The sequence below is a fragment of the Ahaetulla prasina genome, chromosome 2, assembly GCF_028640845.1.
Source record: "Ahaetulla prasina isolate Xishuangbanna chromosome 2, ASM2864084v1, whole genome shotgun sequence".
Classification (NCBI taxonomy): Eukaryota; Metazoa; Chordata; class Lepidosauria; order Squamata; family Colubridae; genus Ahaetulla; species Ahaetulla prasina.
This window is the reverse complement of record NC_080540.1, coordinates 273998318-274025030: the sequence shown is the minus strand read 5'-3', so window position 1 is coordinate 274025030 and position 26713 is coordinate 273998318. Positions and strand designations below refer to the sequence as shown.

General features: G+C 40.7%; 1 protein-coding gene across 1 annotated transcript in view; it reads right to left on the bottom strand.

Annotated features, from left to right (window-relative positions):
- Positions 1–26713, bottom strand: part of ADAMTS6 (ADAM metallopeptidase with thrombospondin type 1 motif 6) — a 157153-nt gene that overhangs the window by 76821 nt on the left and 53619 nt on the right. Inside the window, exons 7-8 of the mRNA XM_058170119.1 lie at positions 26414–26559; positions 6492–6535 (exon numbers count right to left, since the gene is read on the bottom strand). Coding sequence (XP_058026102.1) covers positions 6492–6535; positions 26414–26559 — 190 coding nt within the window. The remainder of the gene's footprint in view (positions 1–6491; positions 6536–26413; positions 26560–26713) is intronic.

The following is a 26713-nucleotide window of genomic DNA, read 5'->3' as shown; positions in this document are numbered from 1 at the left end:
CTGTTGACAAAAACTGATGCAAAGAATTTGTTAAAGAGGTTTGCTCTAGTTACTTCATCATTGTGTACATTGCCATCAGAGTCTTTTAGTGGTGGCATGCATCTAGAGTTTTTAAGCTTGTTGTTGACAAAATTATAGAAGGCACGACTGGAATTAGTGCGCAGAAGATCCTCTTCTTGCTTGGTGTGGTAATTTGTGCATTCAGTTTTTATTTGGTTACATATAGATCTGTATCGATTTTTAAAATTAGCTACATAGCCTTTTTGTTTCTTTTCCAGAGGGATCTTTTTTTAGATTGAAGCTTTTTTATTGATATGGGTAGTTTGCTTTTCCTGATCTTGGTGGTAGTTAGTGGTACGTATAGTACGATGACTCTGTTGATTTCAATTAGGAAAACTCTATAGTGGTCTTCAGCAGTTATACAGGTTGAGAACAGATATTGCCAGTCCAGAAATGAAAGATCATTGTTTATAAGGTCATAATTGGCTTTTTTGAAGTTGTAGATGGGAATGCTATTGATATGATGATTTAAGTGACAACGTATATTAAGATGGAAGTCAATCATGCAATGATCACTGTTGGAAAAGGGTTCTCTTATTTGTAGTCCATAAATGGTATTGTTGTTGTTGCAGAAGATGAGGTCAAGGCAGTTGTTTAGTCATGTCCTGAGTCCTTCGGGAGATAGGGCGGTATATAAATTTGAATAAATAAATAAATAAATAAATAATGTACTGTTAGTTACAAGTTGTTCAAGACCTAGGTTTGTAACAGCGTTGTATATTGTAGTGTGGATTGGATCAGTAGTACTTTCGTTTGTTAACCAGTTGATGAGAGGTAAATTTAGGTCACCCAGGAAGATGAGTGGATATGGGCAAGAGGCAGGCCACGTTAGTAATGAGGTTAAAATATTAGCATGAGTAATATCATAGTCAGGGGCTCTGTAGCATAGAATGAATCGAAGTGAGGTATTAGATGATAGGTCACATACAATAGTTTCAGGAAGAGAAAGTTTGTGAGCAAATTGAATGTTTTTTAGATTCAGTGACTTTTTATAGAAAATAGCCATTCCACCACCTCTTCAGTTTTCACGATCTGAACGGTGAACTTGATATTCTTTGTTTAAAATGATGGAATCAGGGATGGATGAGATTAGCCATGTTTCACAAATAAATATGATATCAAATGTACCACTGTTTAGCAGGAGGATAAATTCAGGTAATTTGTTAAGAATACTTCTTGCATTCATCAATTTACATTTAAAATCTGTAGAAAGAGGTGTTAAAGAGGTAATACCTAGTTTTGAATGTTAATTGGTTGAGGGATATGTACAACTGGTGGTGGTATAGGAGGTTGGATGAGTGGATGGAAGTTTTGGGCGGAAAGTGCTTGGATGTTGGGTACTTGACTGTTTGTTGATATGGTTGGTTGGATGGCTGGTTGAAAGGCTGGTTGAAAGGTTGGTTGGATGGATGATCGGATGGCTGGTTGAATGGTTTGTTGGATAGCTGTACGGATGGCTGGTTGAATAGTTTGTTGGATGGCTGATTGGATGACAGTTTCAATGGATGGTTGGTTGATGGGTACTTGATTGGTCGTTGGGATGGCTGGTTGGATGTTATGAGTGATGGGGGGTTTGGTGGTGAGTTTTTGATTGTAGGATTTAATTTTAATGCAGTTGGCACGGTAATCAATATATAGGTTTGATTCACCATCGTCTTGCCTTCGTTTAAGTTCAGTGCGGAGTTCACGAGAACATATCCGCTGCAGGAAAGATAGATCAGGGCGTGATCTAAGTTTACTGTAGGCAGGATTTGTTTTAGCAATAGAGTTGATGGTATATATGAACTTACGTTTGCTGCTCTCGTTTATGCAGATGACTCTGCAGAATCTTGGTGCTATTGATCCGTCACTGTTTTTATATTCAGGACCATCTCTGGAGACTGCAATTATTTCATTTGGGGAGATGGATGATGAATTATAATTTCCAATTATGTTGTGAATTTTGGAGATATCGGGTTCGTTTGTGTTTTCTAGACCAAATAATATTGCATTATTTATTTTTTGACCTCTCTCCAAGGCATCTCTAATAAGTTGGTCAGTAGTAAATTGTTGTTTAGGTAGAATTGAAGGATGAGTATTATGTAAAGGTAGATGAGTTGGGAAGAGATTTAGATCAGTCGAGAAATCATTTCTTTGTGTTGTAATTTGTTTTATCAGATTGGTGAAACTTTGTTCTATAACTGTTAGGATTTTGTTTTCTAGGTTTTGTTCAATGGCTAGTATTCTTTTTTCTAGGTTTTGTTCAATAGCTAGTATTCTTTTTTCCAAGTTTTGTTCAATTGTAGCTATTATTCTTGTTTCTAAGTTTTTATCAGCGTTGGATTTTTTGGCTGGCATAATGATGTATTTATTTATTATTATTAATTATGAATAAATTATGTGATAAGTAATGAAGCGGTATCTTACTTATTACTTCTATTTTATTTATTGAATAATTTTATAATTATTCAATAATTGAGGAAGTATCTTTTCTTAAACAATCTTTCTCAACTTCTATTTCTCGCACTTTCACTTTCAAGGGTATTAAGTTTGGAGTAGGGATACTGGAGGTTGCAGAGAAGGAAGTGATGTGAGAATGGAGAAAGCAGGGATGGTAATTGTGGATGCTGTGAACACTATGTTTATGGTGAAGATTGGCGGGAGATTTAAAAAGTCCTTTAGGTATGGAGGCAGAAGCAGTGTGGGTGGTGCTAAACCTCCTTAGCAACTCACCCGGCACAAGGGTTAATTGAAGCTTGGATGAAGTTCTGGTGGTGCTGGCTGCTCTGGCAGTGACAGCTGCAACAAAATAGGTCGGTTGTCAAAATTGCCGATGGGGCGTGGATCAGCGGTGGACAGCAGCCGCGGCTGTTTGAATCACGGCTTCTACAAATTCAGGTCGATCAGGTGTGGGCGGAGGCGGCTGACAAAATTGCTGATGGGACTTGGATCAGCGGTGGACAGCAGCCGCGGCTGTTTGAATCGCGGCTTCTACAAATACAGGTCGATCAGGTGTGGGCGGAGGCGGCTGTCAAAATTGCCGATGGGACGTGGATCAGCTGTGGACAGCAGCCGCGGCTGTTTGAATCGTGGCTTAGCCAAACCTCCTCAGCAATTCAATCGATCCCTAGATGCAGTTTAGGTGGTGCAGGCTGCCCTGGCAGCGATGGCCGCTGCAAAAACTCAGGATGATCGGATGAGCTGTCAAAATTGCGGCGGCGGCGGCTGACAGAACCGCGGCTCTAGCAGCTGCCCGGCGGTCGTCTGTATACCGGCAGTGGAGGGGGCAGCAGCAGCAAAAGCCTCTTAAATCAGGATCTCCCGAGTCCACTGGGTCACCAGAGATGAATCAGCGGGGCAGGTGGACGTCCGACGATCGTCCGTATCCCGGCAGCAGTGAAGGGGCAGCGGCAGCTTTAGATTAGATTAGATTAGATTTCTGAGAGCGGCCGTTACAAGATGGAAGAAGTAACGGCAGTTGAGTGAAAGTTGCCGGTGATTATAGAGGAGCAGTAAGCTGAAATTATCCCTCTTGAAATATATCGCAGGGATCCTCAGGATTTCGTTAAAGTGGGGATACCTGTTTGTCCTAGTAGCAATGGGTATTTAAGTAAAAGTTGTCATCTACAAATGGCATCTTTGAACTGACATATCTGTCTTTGGTGTGATCCTCCACAACTGGCACAGCCATCTTTTCGGTCCCCGTCATGGTGTTTGTGTTTGTCTGTCTTGAAGAAGTCTTTGTCAGTCTCATCGCTGCTGTTGGACTGGGTCACCTCTTGATGTACCGGGGCCGATTCTGGAGTTGTCTGGGGTGGTGCTGGTCGCTGCAGCGTCTTGGCAGCCTTAGTCGATGACTCGTGTGCCCTTGCTTCATCCAATGCAATATGCAGGGTCAGATTGGTTTTGGCTAGCAGCCCTCTCTGGAGGCGAATATCTCTAATGCCGCAGATTAGTTGCTCTAGGAGCGCATCATCAAGGTCTCGGTACTCGCAGTTGTTGTGGCTTTGTGCAGGGCGGCCATGTAAGCGCTGATCAGTTCTCCCTCTCGCTGCAATCTCTGCCAGAACTCGTACCGGTGAACAAATTTGGAGGGAATTGGGGCGTAATGTGCCCCTAGCATGGTCTGCAAAATCTGCCATGGCACCGATTGCACTGGGGCGGCTCTGATAGCGACTCAATGATGTCGAAGACTTTGGGGCACAGAAAGTAGGCTCTCTTCCGATTATCAGACAGGCCTTGAAGATCGTTAGCTTCGAGGAAGCATTCAAACCACGCCATGTACGATCCCCACTTTTCTTTCAATGGATCGAATGGAGTTGGCAGCATGTAGGCAGACATCGTGCCTGTTGTACTAGGCTCTTTCTGCCCTGTCCTACTGGTTGGATTTGAAGGTTGTCAGCTCTTTTTGGTCTACCTATCTATCTCGATCCCACCTTTGTCGTCGGTGTTAAGTTGGGCGATTGAGGAGACAGGAGACAGGTCTATGTGAACAACAGCTCTTTATTGTACAGTGAGAATCCAGCAAAATATACAGTGGTACAGCTCTCTTTATATAGTTTCTTAGTCAGGGTGTTAGCCAATGATCTTTCAGCTTTTTCTTGCTCAATTTTCCCTCCAAAATTAGATACATAACAATAAACGTATCTATTTATCTGTATAAGTTTATACTGTACAATATTTTACAAGAAATGTGTGCATGAACAGCTACTACTTGTGATAACAAAATTGAACATTAAATGAATAAAAGCTGATAAAGCTGATATAGTGAATACTACTGTCAAAAGATACATACATGCATGGTTCTTGAAATCCAATTCTTGAAATATCCAGCTAGTTAATATTAGTAATAGGAACTGGTAGAAGATCTTCTAATCTCATCTGTCATATACCAAACTACCTCATATTACCTATTAATAATATATGCATACTTAAAGCTCTGCCCTCTCTCTTATCAATGCAAAGAAAACAGAATAGTAAAGGTGTGATGCTAAGCAGTTTGTTTATGTTGTATACATTTTATAGTTATCCTTTAAGTCTGTTAATAGACGGTTTAAATAATGGTAAATGATGAAATAAATGAAGAATTAATCCTGGTTGCTGTGAATGAAGTATAGTTTAATTTATCCATAGGTTCATCAGGGATAGTGGGGTTTAATATAGAATTCTTACATCAGGATGAAATAGGAAGATAAGTGCCTCTGGAACACAGCATGAAGTCATCAACAAAATAATATTCCAGTGCCAAAGTTGAGAGATAATCAAAGGAACATGTATGTTTTTATGTATCTGGCAGAATATTACCTTCTTTTTGCTGACTTTGGAGAATTGCTACTGCTGTCCCACTTTTTTTATTTAATCCTGCAGACTCCTCTTCATTTTTCTACCCAGTTTCAGTATGGGAATTTCTGCCTCTTGCAAACTAGTTGCCCCATTCTCCAAATGACAAGGAGAAGGGATGAGAATTTTGTGAATGTGGAGGACTCATGTCCTAATCTTCTGGGAAAGAATGTACTGAAACTCCTGCCCTCAGCTTTCAGGATATTTAACAGAAGATGATAATAATAATGCAGATCTCTGAACACAGTGAAATCCTGCAGAGATTGAATTTGTGAACTCCTTTCCATATACCAGAAGGAATTGGTTTTTCATATGTATTTAAGTGGCTCTTAGAAAATTCTGGACACAGATTTTAGGTTTGAATGCAGAGTTCAAATTCAGATCACACAACCTGGCCCATGTATTTTGCCACGTGCTAGACAGACATGACTTCCCAAGTAAGGAAATTGGGGAGAGGGACAAAAATCTGTCCAGGAACAGATTATTTTATCCTGCCCACATATACTTGAATATAAACAATAGTGAAATTTCAGGATCATTCAGTCATTAGGCAAATTATAATTTAAAAGCAGAGCAAAGTGACTTAAATATACAATGCATGCTAGTTTTCTGAAAACTTTACAAATGCTAGCAGGTTAGGGAAGCTTTGACACCAGAGCAATCATCAGCTGTTCATATTTTCTAAAACATAACAATTTCACAATGTACATTCTGATTTCCGACTGTCTTTCCTAGGGGTTCATTTTGTATTATGTGAAATGTATCAGACTAATTTTCATGATGAAGAAAGCATTATAAGCTTCCTTTCCCCCTTAATTGATCCCCCTTTGATTACTTCTAAACCAGTGTTTCTCAATCACTGCAGGCTGGGGAATTCTGAAAGCAGATGCCCACTGATCTTAAAGTTGCTGAGGTTGAGAAATATTGTTTTAGACTTTTAAAGTAATCCAGCTATTGAAAAGAACAAATAATAAAATTTTAAAATTCCCTTTTGAAAGTAATATATATTTTGAAATCTATCCTTATGTAAACAGATAAATATAGGGAAGCCATCTTATCTATAGAAACATTTAAAGAATAAATACTCATTTAGCTTACGCTATGAACCTTACCCAGAGTTCCACAAGGCTTGTTTTTATATGTGCAGATGTCATATCTGTAAAGAATGAAAATAGATATATTTATAATAAATTCCTCTTAGCAGTGCTGTTTTTAAATATTGATCAGATTTCTGTAATGAAACTCCAGTTGTCAGACTGCAATCACTGTAATTATGTGCAGCCAGCTGGAGTGTCAGCCCTACAATCTTGTATAATAAACTACAAGCTTCAGTATATTCGTAACTTCTGGTCTCAATCCATAGAGAGACCTTCCAGGAAGAAAAAGAGATTAAAGTGGACCTTTGTAATTTCTGGCCTTAAAAAAACAATGTATCATTTTGTTTGGTAGTTATAGCTATATGTCTTAAAAATATTAGTATTCAGGATTCAGGATTTTCAACAAAAAAAACAATAATTATTCTAAATCTATTAAACCTGTTCCTTCCTAAATATTTTAGAATACTGAGTAGTAATGTTTTATCTTACTATTTCACATTTTGTTTACTTTTAAATGTATGTATTATCTAAAGCAGAGCCATATTAAATAATACCTTAAAGAGATGATGACTGGTTCCTGATTAGTATGATTCATGGGTAACAGAATATCAGTGAACCCCCTATAGTACCAGCTTATCTCTCACTTCCTTTTACTTTAAAATAAATCATATACATATAACATGGAGATTGTCCTATTATGCTCCAAGTGCAGTGGACAAATATTTTAACACAAAATCATTTTTAACTTTAATAAATAACATAAAGAACGAATACTATAAACATTAACTACATATTTAATATCAACTATATTTTACTAATGTAGTTCAAATGTTAGTGAACTAATGGTTAAAATTAACAGGGTAAAAACTTTACAAACGCAAAAATGGTTGATATCATATTTAGTGAAACAGATAATGAACTCAAGTAAATATAAGAGGACTGTTGAATTTGTATGGAAATTATAGGAGAAATTAAAAGATTATGAAGTATTCCATCTCAGAAATAAAATACTGGGGGTTTTGTTCAGATTCACCCTTTATTGTTATAAAAATTGATATAAATTATATGAAACTGAGCATTATCTATGATGAACAACGCATTAAATAAAATAACATATCGAGCAATATTTTGCAATTGAGATTTTTATATGGGAGCTGGGAATCCAATCCAGCTTCAGCTCATTCAGGGAATTTGCTACGTGTTTGTGAACTGTTTCTACTATCTACCAAATAGTAAACAGGAATGCACAAAACATCCCAGTTTGAAAGATTCTGACCTTAATTTCATTATTATCAGTATTTCCAGCTTGAAGACAGATGAAGTATTTTGTTTCACGCTTTTAGAGGAAAGTTCCACAATCTCAGCAACTTTAATGTGGTGTCTGTTCCCAGAATTCTCCAGCCAACATACTGGCTGGGGAATTCTGATAGTTAAAAGTTCAAACATTTTAAAGTTGCTGAGGTTGAGAAACACAGTTTAAAGTATTGCACCATCCTCTTTCTTGGTTTTATTTTTAATTTAAAAAATAAAAAATAAACCAAAATTTAACGCTAAATTTTCCCAGTTTAAGCCAGGATGGTCTAAAACAGATTACAATTCTGAACAAATTGAGCATTCAGTAATTAAAATGCATAACACTAAAATAAGAAAGCAAAAGCATATCCCATATAATTAAAACAGTTATAGCAATATATTTTAAATCAATATATTAAATGATTATTAAAAGCATTATTACATTAAAAGATTATTAAATAAAAGCATGTTTACCTAGTATCAAAAACCAAAAACCAACATAATTGGTATCAAGTTTCTCCCGTCCTGGAAGGACATTCTCCATTCCCCCTTCCAAAAAAAAACACCTTCCACTGAAAAGACCCAAGTACAGTCCCATGCTATAAAAGGCTTTATAGACAAATGCCAACTTTAACTGAGACAAGATACAAATCAAGAACCAAGGAAGACTGGCAGATCATAATGCCATGTTCCAGTCAATACTATCATTTTATACTTTCCAAACCTTTCTCAAGCACAGTCACACATATAACTCAAGAAGTAACCATGGCATGCATTACTGTAACAAGATTATATTTATCTAGGTAGGACTATAACTGGTAGATTTGTCAACCTAAACTGATTAAAGGTGCTTAATATTACAGAGGGCACTGATGCTTCTATTGACAAAAATGAATTTAGACTGTTCCAAAACTGCAAACTTAATTCTTAGGAAACTGAGGAAACTGTATCCATTTCCAAAAACAAAAGAAAGTTGAACACTACACATATAGGTAGATGGATCATCCACTAAGAGCACCTCTATCTTGTCCTGATTAAATGACAGTTTGTTGGCCATCATCAGTCCATTAGTATGACCATGTTCTGATTCAGTATTTCCACTTATGACAAAAAGGAGAAACTGAGATGTTATCATCATCTCACTGATGATCTTCAGTTCAAATCTCCAAAAGACCTCACTTAGCAGTTTCATGTAAATGTTAAACACGGGGATGTAAAAGAATCCGATATTGTAAACACCTTAGACTTGAGCAGAAACCTTCTGTGAACATTTGTCCAGGAATGAATGAGCAGAACCAAACATAGGTGTTCCATCCATACTTAGTTCAGATAATTTCTCCACCAGGATGGCATAGTCAATGGTATTGAAAGTCAATGAAACCACCAAGGAAATCAAAATGATGCATTCCCCCTGATTTTCTTCAGGCAAACATTATCCTGCAGTATGACAAAGGCATTTTTAGTGCCAAAACTAGACATGTAAAGAGAAATATATAGTCCCCCGTAACCAGGTGAACACTCCCATCTTACTAGACTGAATAAGACATGGGATCACTGGGAAGTTGGCTATAGTCTATCAAGCACAATGATCCTATCTTCATTTTAAATTCCTTCAAGTCAGTTAACTAATAAAGCAGCAAGAACAGATTCCATCTCTACTATCACCAGATGAAAGTGGATAAGAAAAGAGGTAAAGATAAATGATAGCCAACTTGTTGTCCATATATATTCTGACTGTTCTTCCTTCTTTTGAAAGAGGTTACAAATGAACAACTAAATGCACTGTGCAGCCGATACACATTATACATATTATTTATTCTGTTGTGTTTTCAAATAACAAATGCAAAACGCATGTTAATTTTCTAGATTATTTATACTTCTGTAGAGAAGTATATTTTTCATTTTCCTACATTGCTCTTGGACCATGCTGAACTGAATGTGTTGCTGTTGCTTGCTACTTTCCAAGCTCAGTGCTATGATTCTGTGCATATCTATATGTTCAGGCAAATCAGGATGCAAAAAGCTTAATTGTTTTTTACTTTTTTGGTAAGAATGTGAAACAGTTTAATTGGGTTATATAATATTCTTTGTAATTTTAAGAACTGTGTGGTAGATAGTAATTAGACCAGATTAAAACCCTAATTATTTTTTTAGTCTCACAATGAGAAATGAAGGAATCAGGATTTAGTTTTGAATTCTTATTATTTCTATAAATGCATAGGTAGCTATGTATTTGTTTGGAGTATATTATTCAGGAATAATTCACTGGAAACTGTTTGATATATATATATAGGTCTTTGGTTGTTCGGGTTTTCTCCCGTGTAAAATTGGAAGTGTCTTGGCGACGTTTCGACGAAGTCTCATTCGTCATCTTCAGGCTTCAGCTTCGTGCTTCTGGGAGCAATGTGTGATTGCAGCTGTTTCTTCCTTTTAACTGCTAGTGGGGGTTTGAACTGATTGGGTGGGAGCTTGGCTGTGCTCTGATTGGATGGGGGGGGGGGGTTTGTGCTCTGATTGGCTGGGTGTGTGTCCTGTGTTGGTGGGGGCTTGTTTGTGCTCAGTTTAGTCTGTGTTGCAGGGGGATTTGAGCTGGTGAGCTGCATAGCTGTTGTTTGGCTTTGTGGTCGTGCTACATCTTCATAGTGGGTGTCGGTCTGCTGCATGTATGGATTGGAAGGGTTTGAAATGGCTAATGTTGCAGCTGCGGTCTGGCTTCTGGTCCTTGGTCGTGCTTCATGATCAGTGTGGGTTTGGGTCTGCTTTCTGGGTGGATGTGCGGTGGTGACATCCTGTGAGGACCTCGTGAGTGTGGGTCTGGTGTGCTGGGTGGTGGTGTGAGAGTGCGTGCAGATAGCGGTTTGTGTGTGTTTTCTTCTGGTAGATGGTGTGTCCTAGGGAGCCATTGGGTTTTCTGTAGACCACCACCCAGCACAGATCAACTCCGTAGCCAAGACACTCATCTCCAGAACAAAATGCTTAGCTGATGAACAACACCTAAAACCCGAACTAGACACTCTCACTAACGTACTAACATCCAATGGATTCCAAAGAAATAAGATTACCAAGCTAATCCAAAAAGAACCCCCCACTAAAATCCAAGACAGAGAACAAGAAAACGGCACAGCCCTCCTCCCATATATAAAAGGCACCACAGACAGAATCAGCAAGATCCTCCACAAACACAACATCAAGACAGCATTCTGCACAAACAGAAAAATATCCACCATCCTAAGAAACCCCAAAGACAAAATTGAGTTAGAAAATCAAGGAGTATATGAAATCCCATGCACCGCCTGCCCCACCACATACATTGGACAAACCAACAGAAGAATAAGTGCACGCATTGAAGAACACAAGAACTCATTCAAAAAAGAGGAACCAACTTCTTCCCTGGTCCAACACTTTAAAGTCACAGGACATGATATTGACTTTAAAAAGACCAGAACTATCGCCAAAACTGAACACTTTAACAACAGAATAATCAGAGAAGCCATTGAGATAGAAAAACGCCCACACAGCATGAACAAACGAGATGACACCTCCCGCCTACCAGCCATTTGGAAACCCGCCCTTATTGACAAACGAGTCCCTAACACGAGGAATGACACCAGACCCACACTCACGAGGTCCTCACAGGATGTCACCACCGCACATCCACCCAGAAAGCAGACCCAAACCCACACTGATCATGAAGCACGACCAAGGACCAGAAGCCAGACCGCAGCTGCAACATTAGCCATTTCAAACCCCTCCAATCCATACATGCAGCAGACCGACACCCACTATGAAGATGTAGCACGACCACAAAGCCAAACAACAGCTATGCAGCTCACCAGCTCAAATCCCCCTGCAACACAGACTAAACTGAGCACAAACAAGCCCCCACCAACACAGGACACACCCCCAGCCAATCAGAGCACAAACCCCCCCCCCATCCAATCAGAGCACAGCCAAGCTCCCACCCAATCAGTTCAAACCCCCACTAGCAGTTAAAAGGAAGAAACAGCTGCGATCACACATTGCTCCCAGAAGCACGGTTGAAGCCTGAAGATGACGAATGAGACTTCGTTGAAACGTCGCCAAGACACTTCCAATTTTACACGGAGAAAACCCGAACAACCAAAGACCTATATACAAACACCTGTGAAAACCTCAGAAAACAAATATTGCACCTCTACGGGGAGGAAATCCACCATCTGACCAGGACCTATGAAAAACTAGAAGTCCAAAGAGCTTCCATTTTATGTGACCTCGCATTCCTACGAAACTCCCGCGATCAAAATTTAATCCCAAATGCTTCCAATTGAAATTCCACTCCAACTCTGCAGCCACCAAACGCATCCTAAAAAGAACAGAATTGGCCTTAATCAGAAATGAACTTCACACAAAAGATTCCTCCTAGATCAAATCAACAAAGATCTCCCCACACTTCACCCCAAACTCAGCAACAAGATGCACCCTGCACTTTGGGACAAATCCAAACAACTTGCCGTCTGGAGAGCCGAAACACAGACCACCCTCAAGACAGACACGCACACCAACAAACTCCGAAGACTACAAGAATGCCAGAAACAAACCCTCCACCCTCACAGCAACACATGAAACAAACAGTGCATAACATCTCAGATAGGATCCTCACCAAAGCTGAAACCGATGTCCTTTCCAAAGGATTCAACTTTGCAGTCACTCCCAAATACATCCCCACGAAACCATTATATGCGGAGTTGAAACCAGCCTGACCAAAATCAACCCCGATGACGCTAACAAAATCAGACTCGAGATCTCCAACATCCTCTGCACCAGCAAGCCACCCAAAAGCAACTTACCCAAAGAGGAACAGACAGCACTACTTAACCTGAAAAAAGATACCAGCATAATAATCCTACCAGCAGACAAGGGCAACGCCACGGTGGTTATGAACACATCTGACTACCAAACCAAATTAACCAACCTACTCCAAGACCCTGCATACAAGCCCCTAAACACAGACCCCACCACCTACCTAGAAAACCACTAGATCCAAAATAAAAGCCTCCCCCATCAGCGAAGAAATCCAACAAAGAATCATTCCCAGAGAGAAATCATCCAGATGCCCTAAGCTCTATGGCCTCCCCAAGATACACAAAGAAGGAACCCCACTCAGACCCATAGTCAGCTCCATAGGCTCACCTCTACAAAACCTAGCCAAATTTCTTGCCAAACAACTACAGCCCTATGCAGAATCCATCACCTCACACGTAAAAAACTCATTCCAGTTCATAGAGATCATAAAGAAACAAAACTTACAGCCCAGCGACCTACTCGTGAGCTTTGATGTCATATCCCTCTTCACCCAAGTGCCAATCAAAGAAGCCTTGACAGCTATCCAAAACAAATATAACCCCCCCAAGCACATCCTAGATCTGACCAACCACTGCCTATCCAACACATACTTCATCTATAATGGACAAAATACAAACAAGTAGAAGGAGCACCCATGGGATCACCCTTTCACCTGTCATTGCCAATCTCTACATGGAACACTTTGAAACCCAAGCACTAGAAAAATCTGATCACAAACCCAAACTCTGGCTCAGATATGTAGACGACACCTTCATAATCTGGCCACACGGGAAAGAAAAACTTGACAACTTCCTCACACACCTCAATAGCCTACACCCCAAAATACAGTTCACCATGGAAACAGAAGTTAATAACCAACTTCCTTCCTGGATGTCTTAGTCTACAGAAACCCAATGGCTCCCTAGGACACACCATCTACCAGAAGAAAACACACACAAACCGCTATCTGCATGCACTCTCACACCACCACCCAGCACAGATCAACTCCGTAGCCAAGACACTCATCTCCAGAACAAAATGCTTAGCTGATGAACAACACCTAAAACCCGAACTAGACACTCTCACTAACGTACTAACATCCAATGGATTCCAAAGAAATAAGATTACCAAGCTAATCCAAAAAGAACCCCCCACTAAAATCCAAGACAGAGAACAAGAAAACGGCACAGCCCTCCTCCCATATATAAAAGGCACCACAGACAGAATCAGCAAGATCCTCCACAAACACAACATCAAGACAGCATTCTGCACAAACAGAAAAATATCCACCATCCTAAGAAACCCCAAAGACAAAATTGAGTTAGAAAATCAAGGAGTATATGAAATCCCATGCACCGCCTGCCCCACCACATACATTGGACAAACCAACAGAAGAATAAGTGCACGATTGAAGAACACAAGAACTCATTCAAAAAGAGGAACTAACTTCTTCCCTGGTCCATCACTTTAAAGACACAGAACATGATATTGACATTTAAAAGACCAGAACTATCGCCAAAACTGAACACTTTAACAACAGAATAATCAGAGAAGCCATTGAGATAGAAAAACGCCCACACAGCATGAACAAACGAGATGACACCTCCCGCCTACCAGCCATTTGGAAACCCGCCCTTATTGACAAACGAGTCCCTAACACGAGGAATGACACCAGACCCACACTCACGAGGTCCACACAGGATGTCACCACCGCACATCCACCCAGAAAGCAGACCCAAACCCACACTGATCATGAAGCACGACCAAGGACCAGAAGCCAGACCGCAGCTGCAACATTAGCCATTTCAAACCCCTCCAATCCATACATGCAGCAGACTGACACCCACTATGAAGATGTAGCACGACCACAAAGCCAAACAACAGCTATGCAGCTCACCAGCTCAAATCCCCCTGCAACACAGACTAAACTGAGCACAACCAAGCCCCCACCAACACAGGACACACCCCCAGCCAATCAGAGCACAAAAAAACCCCCATCCAATCAGAGCACAGCCAAGCTCCCACCCAATCAGTTCAAACCCCCACTAGCAGTTAAAAGGAAGAAACAGCTGCGATCACACATTGCTCCCAGAAGCACGAAGCTGAAGCCTGAAGATGACGAATGAGACTTCGTTGAAACGTCGCCAAGACACTTCCAATTTTACACGGGAGAAAACCCGAACAACCAAAGACCTATATACAAACACCTGTGAAAACCTCAGAAAACAAATATTGCACCTCTACGGGGAGGAAATCCACCATCTGACCAGGACCTATGAAAAACTAGAAGTCCAAAGAGCTTCCATTTTATGTGACCTCGCATTCCTACGAAACTGCCGCGATCAAAATTTAATCCCCAAATGCTTCCAATTGAAATTCCACTCCAACTCTGCAGCCACCAAACGCATCCTAAAAAGAACAGAATTGGCCTTAATCAGAAATGAACTTCACACAAAAAGATTCCTCCTAGATCAAATCAACAAAGATCTCCTCACACTTCACCTCAAACTCAGCAACAAGATGCACCCTGCACTTTGGGACAAATCCAAACAACTTGCCGCCTGGAGAGTCAAACACAGACCACCCTCAAGACAGACACGCACACCAACAAACTCAAGACTACAAGAATGCCAGAAAACAAACCCTCCACCCTCACAGCAACACATGAAACAAACAGTGCATAACATCTCAGATAGGATCCTCACCAAAGCTGAAACCGATGTCCTTTCCAAAGGATTCAACTTTGCAGTCACTCCCAAATACATCCCCACGAAACCATTATATGCGGAGTTGTAACCAGCCTGACCAAAATCAACCCCGATGACGCTAACAAAATCAGACTCGAGATCTCCAACATCCTCTGCACCAGCAAGCCACCCAAAAGCAACTTACCCAAAGAGGAACAGACAGCACTACTTAACCTGAAAAAAGATACCAGCATAATAATCCTACCAGCAGACAAGGGCAACGCCACGGTGGTTATGAACACATCTGACTACCAAACCAAATTAACCAACCTACTCCAAGACCCTGCATACAAGCCCCTAAACACAGACCCCACCACCTACCTAGAAAAAACTAGATCCAAAATAAAAGCCTCCCCCATCAGCGAAGAAATCCAACAAAGAATCATTCCCAGAGAGAAATCATCCAGATGCCCTAAGCTCTATGGCCTCCCCAAGATACACAAAGAAGGAACCCCACTCAGACCCATAGTCAGCTCCATAGGCTCACCTCTACAAAACCTAGCCAAATTTCTTGCCAAACAACTACAGCCCTATGCAGAATCCATCACCTCACACGTAAAAAACTCATTCCAGTTCATAGAGATCATAAAGAAACAAAACTTACAGCCCAGCGACCTACTCGTGAGCTTTGATGTCATATCCCTCTTCACCCAAGTGCCAATCAAAGAAGCCTTGACAGCTATCCAAAACAAATATAACCCCCCCAAGCACATCCTAGATCTGACCAACCACTGCCTATCCAACACATACTTCATCTATAATGGACAAAAATACAAACAAGTAGAAGGAGCACCCATGGGATCACCCTCCCACCTGCCATTGCCAATCTCTACATGGAACACTTTGAAACCCAAGCACTAGAAAAATCTGATCACAAACCCAAACTCTGGCTCAGATATGTAGACGACACCTTCATAATCTGGCCACACGGGAAAGAAAAACTTGACAACTTCCTCACACACCTCAATAGCCTACACCCCAAAATACAGTTCACCATGGAAACAGAAGTTAATAACCAACTTCCTTCCTGGATGTCTTAGTCTACAGAAACCCAATGGCTCCCTAGGACACACCATCTACCAGAAGAAAACACACACAAACCGCTATCTGCACGCACTCACACCACCACCCAGCACAGATCAACTCCGTAGCCAAGACACTCATCTCCAGAACAAAATGCTTAGCTGATGAACAACACCTAAAACCCGAACTAGACACTCTCACTAACGTACTAACATCCAATGGATTCCAAAGAAATAAGATTACCAAGCTAATCCAAAAAGAACCCCCCACTAAAATCCAAGACAGAGAACAAGAAAACGGCACAGCCCTCCTCCCATATATAAAAGGCACCACAGACAGAATCAGCAAGATCCTCCACAAACACAACATCAAGACAGCATTCTGCACAAACAGAAAAATATCCACCATCCTAAGAAACCCCAAAGACAAAATTGAGTTAGAAAATCAAGGAGTATATGAAATCCCATGCACCGCCTGCCCCACCACATACATTGGACAAACCAACAGAAGAATAAGTGCACGATTGAAGAACACAAGAACTCATTCAAAAAGAGGAACTAACTTCTTCCTGGTCCAACACTTTAAAGTCACAGGACATGATATTGACTTTAAAAGACCAGAACTATCGCCAAAACTGAACACTTTAACAACAGAATAATCAGAGAAGCCATTGAGATAGAAAACGCCCACACAGCATGAACAAACGAGATGACACCTCCGCCTACCAGCCATTTGGAAACCCGCCTTATTGACAAACGAGTCCCTAACACGAGGAATGACACCAGACCCACACTCACGAGGTCCTCACAGGATGTCACCACCGCACATCCACCCAGAAAGCAGACCCAAACCCACACTGATCATGAAGCACGACCAAGGACCAGAAGCCAGACCGCAGCTGCAACATTAGCCATTTCAAACCCCTCCAATCCATACATGCAGCAGACCGACACCCACTATGAAGATGTAGCACGACCACAAAGCCAAACAACAGCTATGCAGCTCACCAGCTCAAATCCCCCTGCAACACAGACTAAACTGAGCACAAACAAGCCCCCACCAACACAGGACACACCCCCAGCCAATCAGAGCACAAACCCCCCCCATCCAATCAGAGCACAGCCAAGCTCCCACCCAATCAGTTCAAACCCCCACTAGCAGTTAAAAGGAAGAAACAGCTGCGATCACACATTGCTCCCAGAAGCACGAAGCTGAAGCCTGAAGATGACGAATGAGACTTCGTTGAAACGTCGCCAAGACACTTCCAATTTTACACGGGAGAAAACCCGAACAACCAAAGACCTATATACAAACACCTGTGAAAACCTCAGAAAACAAATATATATATATATATATATATTTGTTTTCTGAACGAAGCTGAAGCCTGAAGATGACGAATGAGATCTCGTCGAAACGTCGCCAAGACACTTCCAATTTTACACGGGAGAAAACCCGAACAACCAAAGACCTATATATATATATATATATATATATATATATATATATATATATATATATAGCTATGGATATGGTTGGAGTGGATATAGTAAAAATAAAAAATTGGTAAAAATGCCTATTGACACTCTTTCTCACACATTTATGTGATGATATCCTAGCATGCTTGTCATTATTTTGGTGTTATTGTGGTTTGCTACAATGTCATGTGTATAGAATCAGTGCATGCTAGTCTTCAAAGAACTTATATTTAGTTTAGGACAAAAAATGTACTTGTATTGATTAGTTAATTCATTCTAAAACTGAAAATAGGTCTATTATAAAGAAATTATTTCAAATGTTAAAAATTAAAAGAATATTTCTATGTTTGAAAAAGAGCCAAGATATGTCTGTGTTAACTTAATTTATTTGGGTAGATGCTTCTTGGTGCCAAAATCATACCCATTCATCCAATCAAAATACAGAATCTTAATTGTAAGTGCTAAAGCTGCTGGATTTTCAAATAAATTTCATTTATAATAATAATAATAATAATAATAATAATAATAATAATAATAATAATAATAATAATAATAATAATAATAATAATTTGTATACCGCCTTTCTCCCGAAGGACTCAGGGCGGTGCACAGCCAAAATAAAATACAAAAAACAACACATACAATACTAATAACAACCCTTAAAAAACATATTCAATTGGCCACGTTTAAAATACAATATCACCCTATAAAATTTACAAAAATTTAAAACCCATAAAATCGATTTAAAATTTTAAAAATTCAAGCCAGTCCAGCAAGGTGGAATAAATAAGTTTTAAGTTCGCGGTGAAAGGTCCTGAGGTCAGGTAATTGTTGAAGTCCAGGGGGAAGTTCGTTCCACAGGGTAGGAGCCCCCACAAAGAAGGCCCTCCCCCTGGGGGCCACCAGTCGACATTGCTTGGCTGACGGCACCCTAAGGAGTCCCTCTCTGTGAGAACGCACCGGTCGCTGGGAGATAGAAGATGGCAGTAGACGGTCCCGTAGATATCCCGGTCCTAAGCCATGGAGCACTTTAAAGGTAGTCACCAATACCTTGAAGCGCACCCGGAAGACAACAGGCAGCCAGTGCAGTCTGCGCAGGATGGGTGTTATATGGGAGCTCCGAACTGCTCCCTCAATAACCCGCGCAGCCGCATTCTGGACTAACTGGAGTCTCCGGGTGCTCTTCAAGGGGAGCCCCATTTAGAGACCATTGCAATAGTCCAAGCGAGAGGTAACGAGAGCATGAGTGACCGTGCATAGGGCATCCCGGTCCACGAAGGGACGCAACTGGCGGATCAGGCGAACCTGATAAAAAGCTCTCCTGGAGACGGTCGTCAAATGGTCTTCAAAGGACAACCGCCCATCCAGGAGCACACCCAAGTTGCGCACCGTTTCCATCGGAGCCAATGACTCGCCCCCAACAGACAGCCGCAACTGCAGCTGACTGTACCGGGGTGCCGGCATCCACAGCCACTCCGTCTTGGAGGGATTAAGCTTGAGCCTGTTCCTCCCCATCCAGACCCGTACGGCTTCCAAACACCGGGACAGTACTTCAATAGCTTCGTTGGGTGGCCTGGGGTGGAAAAGTACAGCTGCGTGTCATCAGCGTACAGTTGGTACTTCACCCCAAAACCACTGATGATCTCACCCAGCGGCTTCATATAGATATTGAACAGGAGAGGCGAGAGAATCGATCCCTGCGGCACCCCACACATGAGGCGCCTCGGGGTCGATCTCTGCCCCCCTGTCAACACCATCTGTGTCCGGTCAGAGAGGTAGGAGGAGAACCACAAATAAACGGTGCCTCCCACTCCCAAACCCTCCAACCAGCGCAGCAGGATACCATGATCGATGGTATCGAAAGCCGCTGAGAGGTCTAATAGGACCAGGGCAGAGGAGTAACCCCTATCTCTGGCCCTCCAGAGATCATCCACCAACGCAACCAAAGCCATTTCCCTACTGTATCCGGGCCGAAAGCTGGACTGGAACGGGTTTAGATAGACAGTTTCATCCAGGTACTGGGGTAGTTGACGTGCCACCGCACTCTCTACAACCTTCGCCTTAAAGCGAAGATTGGAGACTGGACAGTAATTTCCTAAAACAGCTGGGTCCAGGGAAGGCTTCTTGAGGAGAGGTCTCACCACCGCCTCTTTCAAGGCAGCAGGAAAGACCCCCTCCCGCAAAGAAGCATTTGTAATCCCCCGGAGCCAGCCTCGTGTCACCTCCTGCGTGGCCAGCACCAACCAGGAGGGGCATGGGTCCAGTAAACATGTGGTGGCATTCAACCTTCCCAGCAGCCTGTCCATGTCCTCGGGAGTCACAGGGTCAAAACTATCCCAAACAGTCTCAACAAGACGAGTCTCGAAACTCTCGCCTGGATCTACCCAATTTTGATCCAATCCGTCCCGAAGCTGAACGATTTTATCGTATAGATAACCGTTAAACTCCTCGGCACGCCCTTGTAATGGGTCCTCCCACCCCTCCTGTTAAAATAGAGAGCAGGTCACCCGAATCAGGGCGGCCGGGCGGTTATCTGCCGACGCAATGAGGGAGGAAACGTAGGAACGTTTCGCATCCCTCAATGCCACTAGGTAGGTCCTTCTATAGGACCTAACTAGTGTCCGGTCAGCCTCAGAATGGCTGGATCTCCAGGCACTCTCTAGGTGTCTTCTCTGGTGTTTCATCTCCCTCAGCTCCTCGGAGAACCAAGGAGCTGGTTGAGACCGACGCCGGGTCAGAGGCCGCAAAGGCACAACACGGTCCAAAGCTCCAGCCGCAGCCTGTTCCCAGGCTGCGACTAGCTCTTCAGTCGTGCCGCGAGCCAGATTATCGGAAAACGGCCCAAGCTCCGTCAGGAACCTCTCTGGGTCCATCAGGCGCCTGGGACAGAACCAACGCATTGGTTCCGTCTCCCTGCGGTGCTGGGTAGTGGTCTGAAAGTCCAGACGAAGGAGAAAATGATCTGACCATGACAAGGGTTCAACAACTAAATCATTTAAAATCAGATCATTCAATCACTGGCCAGAGATAAAAATCAAATCTAGGGTGCCCCCCCCGATGTGGGTAGGGCCGTCAACTAATTGAGTCAGGTCCATGGCTATAGTTCATGAGATGTAATGGGTGGTTGTTAAATTGAGATAGAACTATTCTGGGGAGTGGAGATGGGTAGACATAGAAATGTTTGTTTTTTCTTTCTGTGTGAGACCATAATAAAATACTGAAGCAGCACTAGGGAAAATCCTTTTAAAAGCATTGCATTTTATATTTGTTATATATAGTGGTATCTTGGTACTCAACTGCTTTGAAACTCATCTAATTTGGTACTCATTTGGTACTCATACAATGCATTTTGACACAAACATTTTGTCCTGGTACTCATTGTTTGTTTGGTTCTCAATGCACAAGCTAGAAGTTGTTGGTTTCGACTGCCTTGTGACTCATTACATTATTCCTTATAGGAAAAATTTGTTTGGTACTCATTGGTTTTGGTACGCATCACACCTCCTAAAACCAATTAACGATAAGAACCAACCTACCACTGTACCTGTTTCATAAAATATTTGATTAGTTTTGCTGAAGAATTCTTCAATGACATTTAGATGCATAAAAAGCATAGGTTACATTAAATTGTATAATATAGTGAAACACCATTTAACTTTGATCCATATTTTAAAAATGACATGGCTTATGATATTAGTTTTGTGAGCAGCTCATTTGATGAGTGTCATTAAATGCAAGATACTTATTCTTTTTCTCCAACAAGAAATTCTTATTCATAAAATCATACAGGACCATCTTTCCACAGTTGTATCTACCCATTCTGCTAGATCAGGGGTGTCAAACTCAAGGCCTGCAGGCGAATCCGGCCAGTGTGATGCTTAGATCTGGCCTGCGGGGCTGCCCTAGAAATCGCGAAGGACCAACCTGCAGTCTCCCCCAGTGAAAATGAAGCTGCTACAGCCTTTTGCAATCCTCTGCCAGTGAAAATGGAGCTTGGAGCTCGGGAGGGCCACATGCGGCCCTTCCAAGTTCTGCTTTCACTGGCAGAGAGCTCAGGCCATTACAGGCACCCCGATACGAATGATGTCAAGCTGGCCATGCCCAGCCAGCCATACCTACCCCAGCCCCCTGAGGTCAAGCACAACCCTAATTTGGTCCTCAGTGAAATCAAGTTTGACACCCCTGTGCTTGATCTAGCAGAAGAGGCATGCTCTTAATCCCATCCATTTCAAAATGCCATTGGTGAGGCTCAGGAAGAGAACATTTTCTATTGTGGCATTCACCCTCAGGAACATTGTTCCCTGGAGATCAGACAACCCCATATCCTTGTTTGTTTGTTTGTTTTTATTCATTGTATGCTTGCACTATTATCCCAATGACAGTTCAGGTAATCTGCTTCCTTCTAATCCATAACTTTCCAAGAATCTCTGCTAAGGAGCATATTAAATGAACATCTAATTCACTTAACATGGTCCTGGGCAGAAATTCTTAAAAATTTATGGATTGGAAGGGAACAGATTATCTGAATTGTCACTATCATTGGAAATAATAGTAGAAATTATTTTGCCTCTCTTTAAATTATGGCAAAAAACCTGTGGGCAGTAAAGTGTACAATGGTTTTATGATTTCACTTGCTATATACTTCCATGTCCAAGAAGAATACCAAGAGAAAAAGCCCTGTGTTTTGGTCTCGCTTTCTGCTGAAGTCAGGGAAAGAAAGTACCTATGTTTTACGAGATTAAGCATGGAAAATTTTATACTATAATTGTAATGCCATCAAAATATGTTCTGTTGGATGTGAATATATTTCATCACTTTGAATTCCTGTACAACATAAATAAAATGAATAATGCTTTGTCACAAGAAAAAGTTAAATGTATAGCTACAGAATCCATATGCTTGACTATAAACATCAAATACACCTGTTTATTTCCTAAATCGCAAAACAACACTCTTCAGTTTCCCTTCCCTTAAAGCAGTGTTTCTCAATTTTGACAACTTGAAGAGGTGTGGACTTCAACTCCCAGAATTCCCCAGCCAGCACAGCTGGCTGGGGAATTCTGGGAGTTGAAGTCCACACCTCTTCAAGTTGTCAAAATTGAGAAACTCTGCCTTAAAGGCAAGCAGAAAGGAGATAGGAAGCATTTGTTTCCTAAAAAACATTAACTTCAATTTATTTTATGCCTCTAATTAATTTAGACTATGATTTGTTGAAAAACAAGAATCAAATTATGATATTTGCTCTTATTAAAACAAAGTTTACACCAACCATTATTTTTAAAAATTTAATGATAAACTATAGTTTTTGTATAACAGGAACCACATGTTTCTAATCTCCACCTTGCAACTCTGCCAGCTGAGTGGAAAAGCATGTCAGTTTACAGTTTGTGCAATGTTATTCATATAATGTTATATTTTGAGCCAATAGCCCAGTTTGAATATTCAGTTCTTAAATTAACAAGGTAACAACTTTAAAAAAAGTATTATGTGTTGTATGTTTGTCTGTGTGTTATGTTTATATGAAAAAGAAAAGAAGTTCACTTTTTGTTTCTTCCTACCATTTTTCTGCAACTGCAGGACCTGCATTTTGACAGGAATTGACACCCTAGCTTGTTGCCCAAGCTTGATGTTATGGGCTGAAAAAGAGAGACTGACTGGTACAAAGTTACCCAGCTGGCTTTCATGCCTAAGGTAGGACTAGAATTCATTGTGTCCTAGTGTCTTAACCACTAGATCAAACTGGTTCTTGAAAGAAGTCCACAAAAATAATTCTCTCTCTCCACAGACACATGCACGAAAGCATACACACACATACATACATACATACATACATACACACATCTTATAAAATTCAACTTTGTTCACTTCTATGAATTTTTGTTTACAAATATGTTGAGAATTGAAATTATTAGAGTATATTGGAACAGTGTATTAAATATTTTACAGTAAGCAAAACTTGAAACTTTGGGTTTATCTTGTCTATGATCTCAACTTTTGTTTAATTAATAAAATTTATAAACCCAGTCTTCTGACAGCCGTTAAAGACTGACCCCAGACAAGAAGCACAAACCATAAATACTAACACTATCTTAGCTGTAAGATTATCATAACAGACACTTACAACTCTCAAAGCTTCTTTCTCTGCCCTTATTTTTATTCTCTAGACTTTCTTCTTCCCCATTTTTTCCTTGGACTCAGGTTTTGTTTATTAAACTATTATGTGGCTGTGCTTCTTCCTTCTGTCTCCCAAAGTCATTCTCACAATGTTACCATATTAAAAGCCAGTATTTTATAGTGGTTACTATGCTAGACTGGCATTGGGAAGACCAAAATTCATTTCATCTTTACCTCCAGAAAAACTTCTCCTTTTTTAAAAAACCTCCCTTTCTTTTATTAAATATTTTTCTAAAAAAATAGAAAAATAAAAAGGCTACACAAAGCTATGAAAGAAAGGGAAAAGCTAAAAAAGAAACAAAATCATACTAGGTGTATAGTCACATATATACATACATATATAAAGTTGTACAGTAAACTTTTCAATGAATGGAAATACAAGACAAAATGTAGACAATAACTTTTCCCAAATGGAATCAAGTGTTGAACTGTAGAAATATTTAAATAAATCATTAATTTTACTACATCTCCATTTACTCAGGATTTTTTAAATAATGTAAGGAAATAATTTCTGAAATATCATTTTTCATTGTAAAAATGTAATCTAAAGTCTATTAAACATACAAACAAAAAAAGCAAAAACAAAGAGAAAGGAAAAGGATACACACACAAATAATGGTTATATAAAAATGTTTCAAAGTTAAAAAAACAAAACAGATAGATAGATAGATAGATAGATAGATAGATAGATAGATAGATAGATAGATAGATACATACATACATACATACATACATACATAAATATATATAATATAAATATATATAAACCCGAATAACCAAAGGCCTACGTGTGTGTGTGTGTGTGTGTGTGTGTTTTCTGAGGTTTTCGCGGGTGTTTGTATGTAGGTCTTTGGTTATTCGGGTTTTCTCCCACGTAAAATTAGAAGTGTCTTGGCGACGTTTCGACGAAGTCTCATTCGTCATCTTCAGGCTTCAGCTTCGTGCTTCTGGGAGCAATGTGTGATCGCAGCTGTTTCTTCCTTTTAACTGCTAGTGGGGGTTTGAACTAATTAGGTGGGAGCTTGGCTGTGCTCTGATTGGAAGGTGTTTTTTTGTGCTCTGATTGGCTGGGGGTGCGTCCCGTTTGGGTAGGGGCTTGGTTGTGCTCAGATTAGTCAGAGTTGCAGGGGGATTTGAGCTGGTGAGCTGCATTGCTGTTGTTTGGCTTCGTGGTCGTGGTCGTGCTACATCTTCATAGTGGGTGTCAGTCTGCTGCATGTATGGATTGGAGGGGTTTGAAATGGCTAATGTTGCAGCTGCAGTCTGGCTTCTGGTCCTTGGCCTTGCCTCTTCATCGGTGTGGGTTTGAGTCTGCTTTCTGGGTGTGGTGTGGTGGAGACATCCTGTGTGGGTCTGGTGTCATTCCTCATGTTAGAAATGGCTGGTAGGCAGGAGGTATCATCTCGTTTATTCATGCTGTGTGGGCGTTTTTCTATCTCGATGGCTTCTCTGGTTTCCGGCACTCCTGCATCCATGAAGACCAGCTGGCCAGCGTGTGTTTGCATGCCGGAACCTGGAAGAGCAATGGGCGATGGCTGGCATGCCCAGAGAGATGGCTCTGTGTGTCATTTCCGGCACGCGTGCCATAGGTTCGCCATCACAATGCTAGGACAACCAGAACTGCAAATATCAGATATTTTCCCACTGGTGGCAGCAAAAAGCAACAAAAAATTCTAACATTTTGCTGCCATCTGTCGGTCACCTGTATATTTTCATCCACACTGGATTGTCTTAACAGATGTAAGATAATGCAAAAAGAGCCAGATATGAACCCCAGAAACTGATTGAACTATTTCAGGCAAGTAATTTTCTTTTGACCTATCCACAAAGCAACTGTGAGGTCAGCATAGTACAATTCCTATTTACATGTGCCTGAACTCTGTGATAGAAACATGATCAATAAATTAAAAAGTTATCTTGAAGTTCAGCAACTAAAGACCAAGGCCTCATTTCTTTCAGCAGTCAGCCATAAACCATGTATACAAAGCAAAAGCTATCTTCCATTGATATACCCCATGATCTAAAACTTGTTTGACAGATATATCTATAAGATGATTCCAAAAGTCAAAACTACAGAAAAGATAGAAGAATGGACATCTTTCAGAATTCCATGAACAGGAACTTATTAGGGTCTTGCTCTTGATTTGTTCTAAAATAAAAATCTAAAATACTTTTAAACCATTAAACATACAATTATATTATTTCATTTCATATGCAGTAGGCTTTATGCTTTATCTATTACTGACAGAACTGTATGATTTATTATTGAATATTGTATTATTATGTTAACATAAATAATATTTTCATCTTGATGTGATTACTACAAATATTTATATTTTAGTATTTTTTAAAAGTACAAATAAATGAGAAACAGAAAGGAGGAAAAAAAATCAGTGAATCATACCTAGTAATAAGGACTGCATTATCATGGTGGGCAATTCCATTTTCTGGAATGGTGTTTCCATCACTTTGGTGAGAGAGAATGGATTTCTGCCACTTACAGAAGCTATCAAGGGACTTGTCTGCATGGTGATTTATCTCCAAGTTTGGCTGCAATACAACATGCATACCAGAAATGTTCCAAACAAGTTACTAGGGTCAGCGGTTAAGACTTCTGAAGTCTAAATATGATCTGTAATTAGAAGCAGTGATTTCTAGGAATAATTTCTTCTTGCCAATTTTTATCTCTGTTAAATCTGCCGTA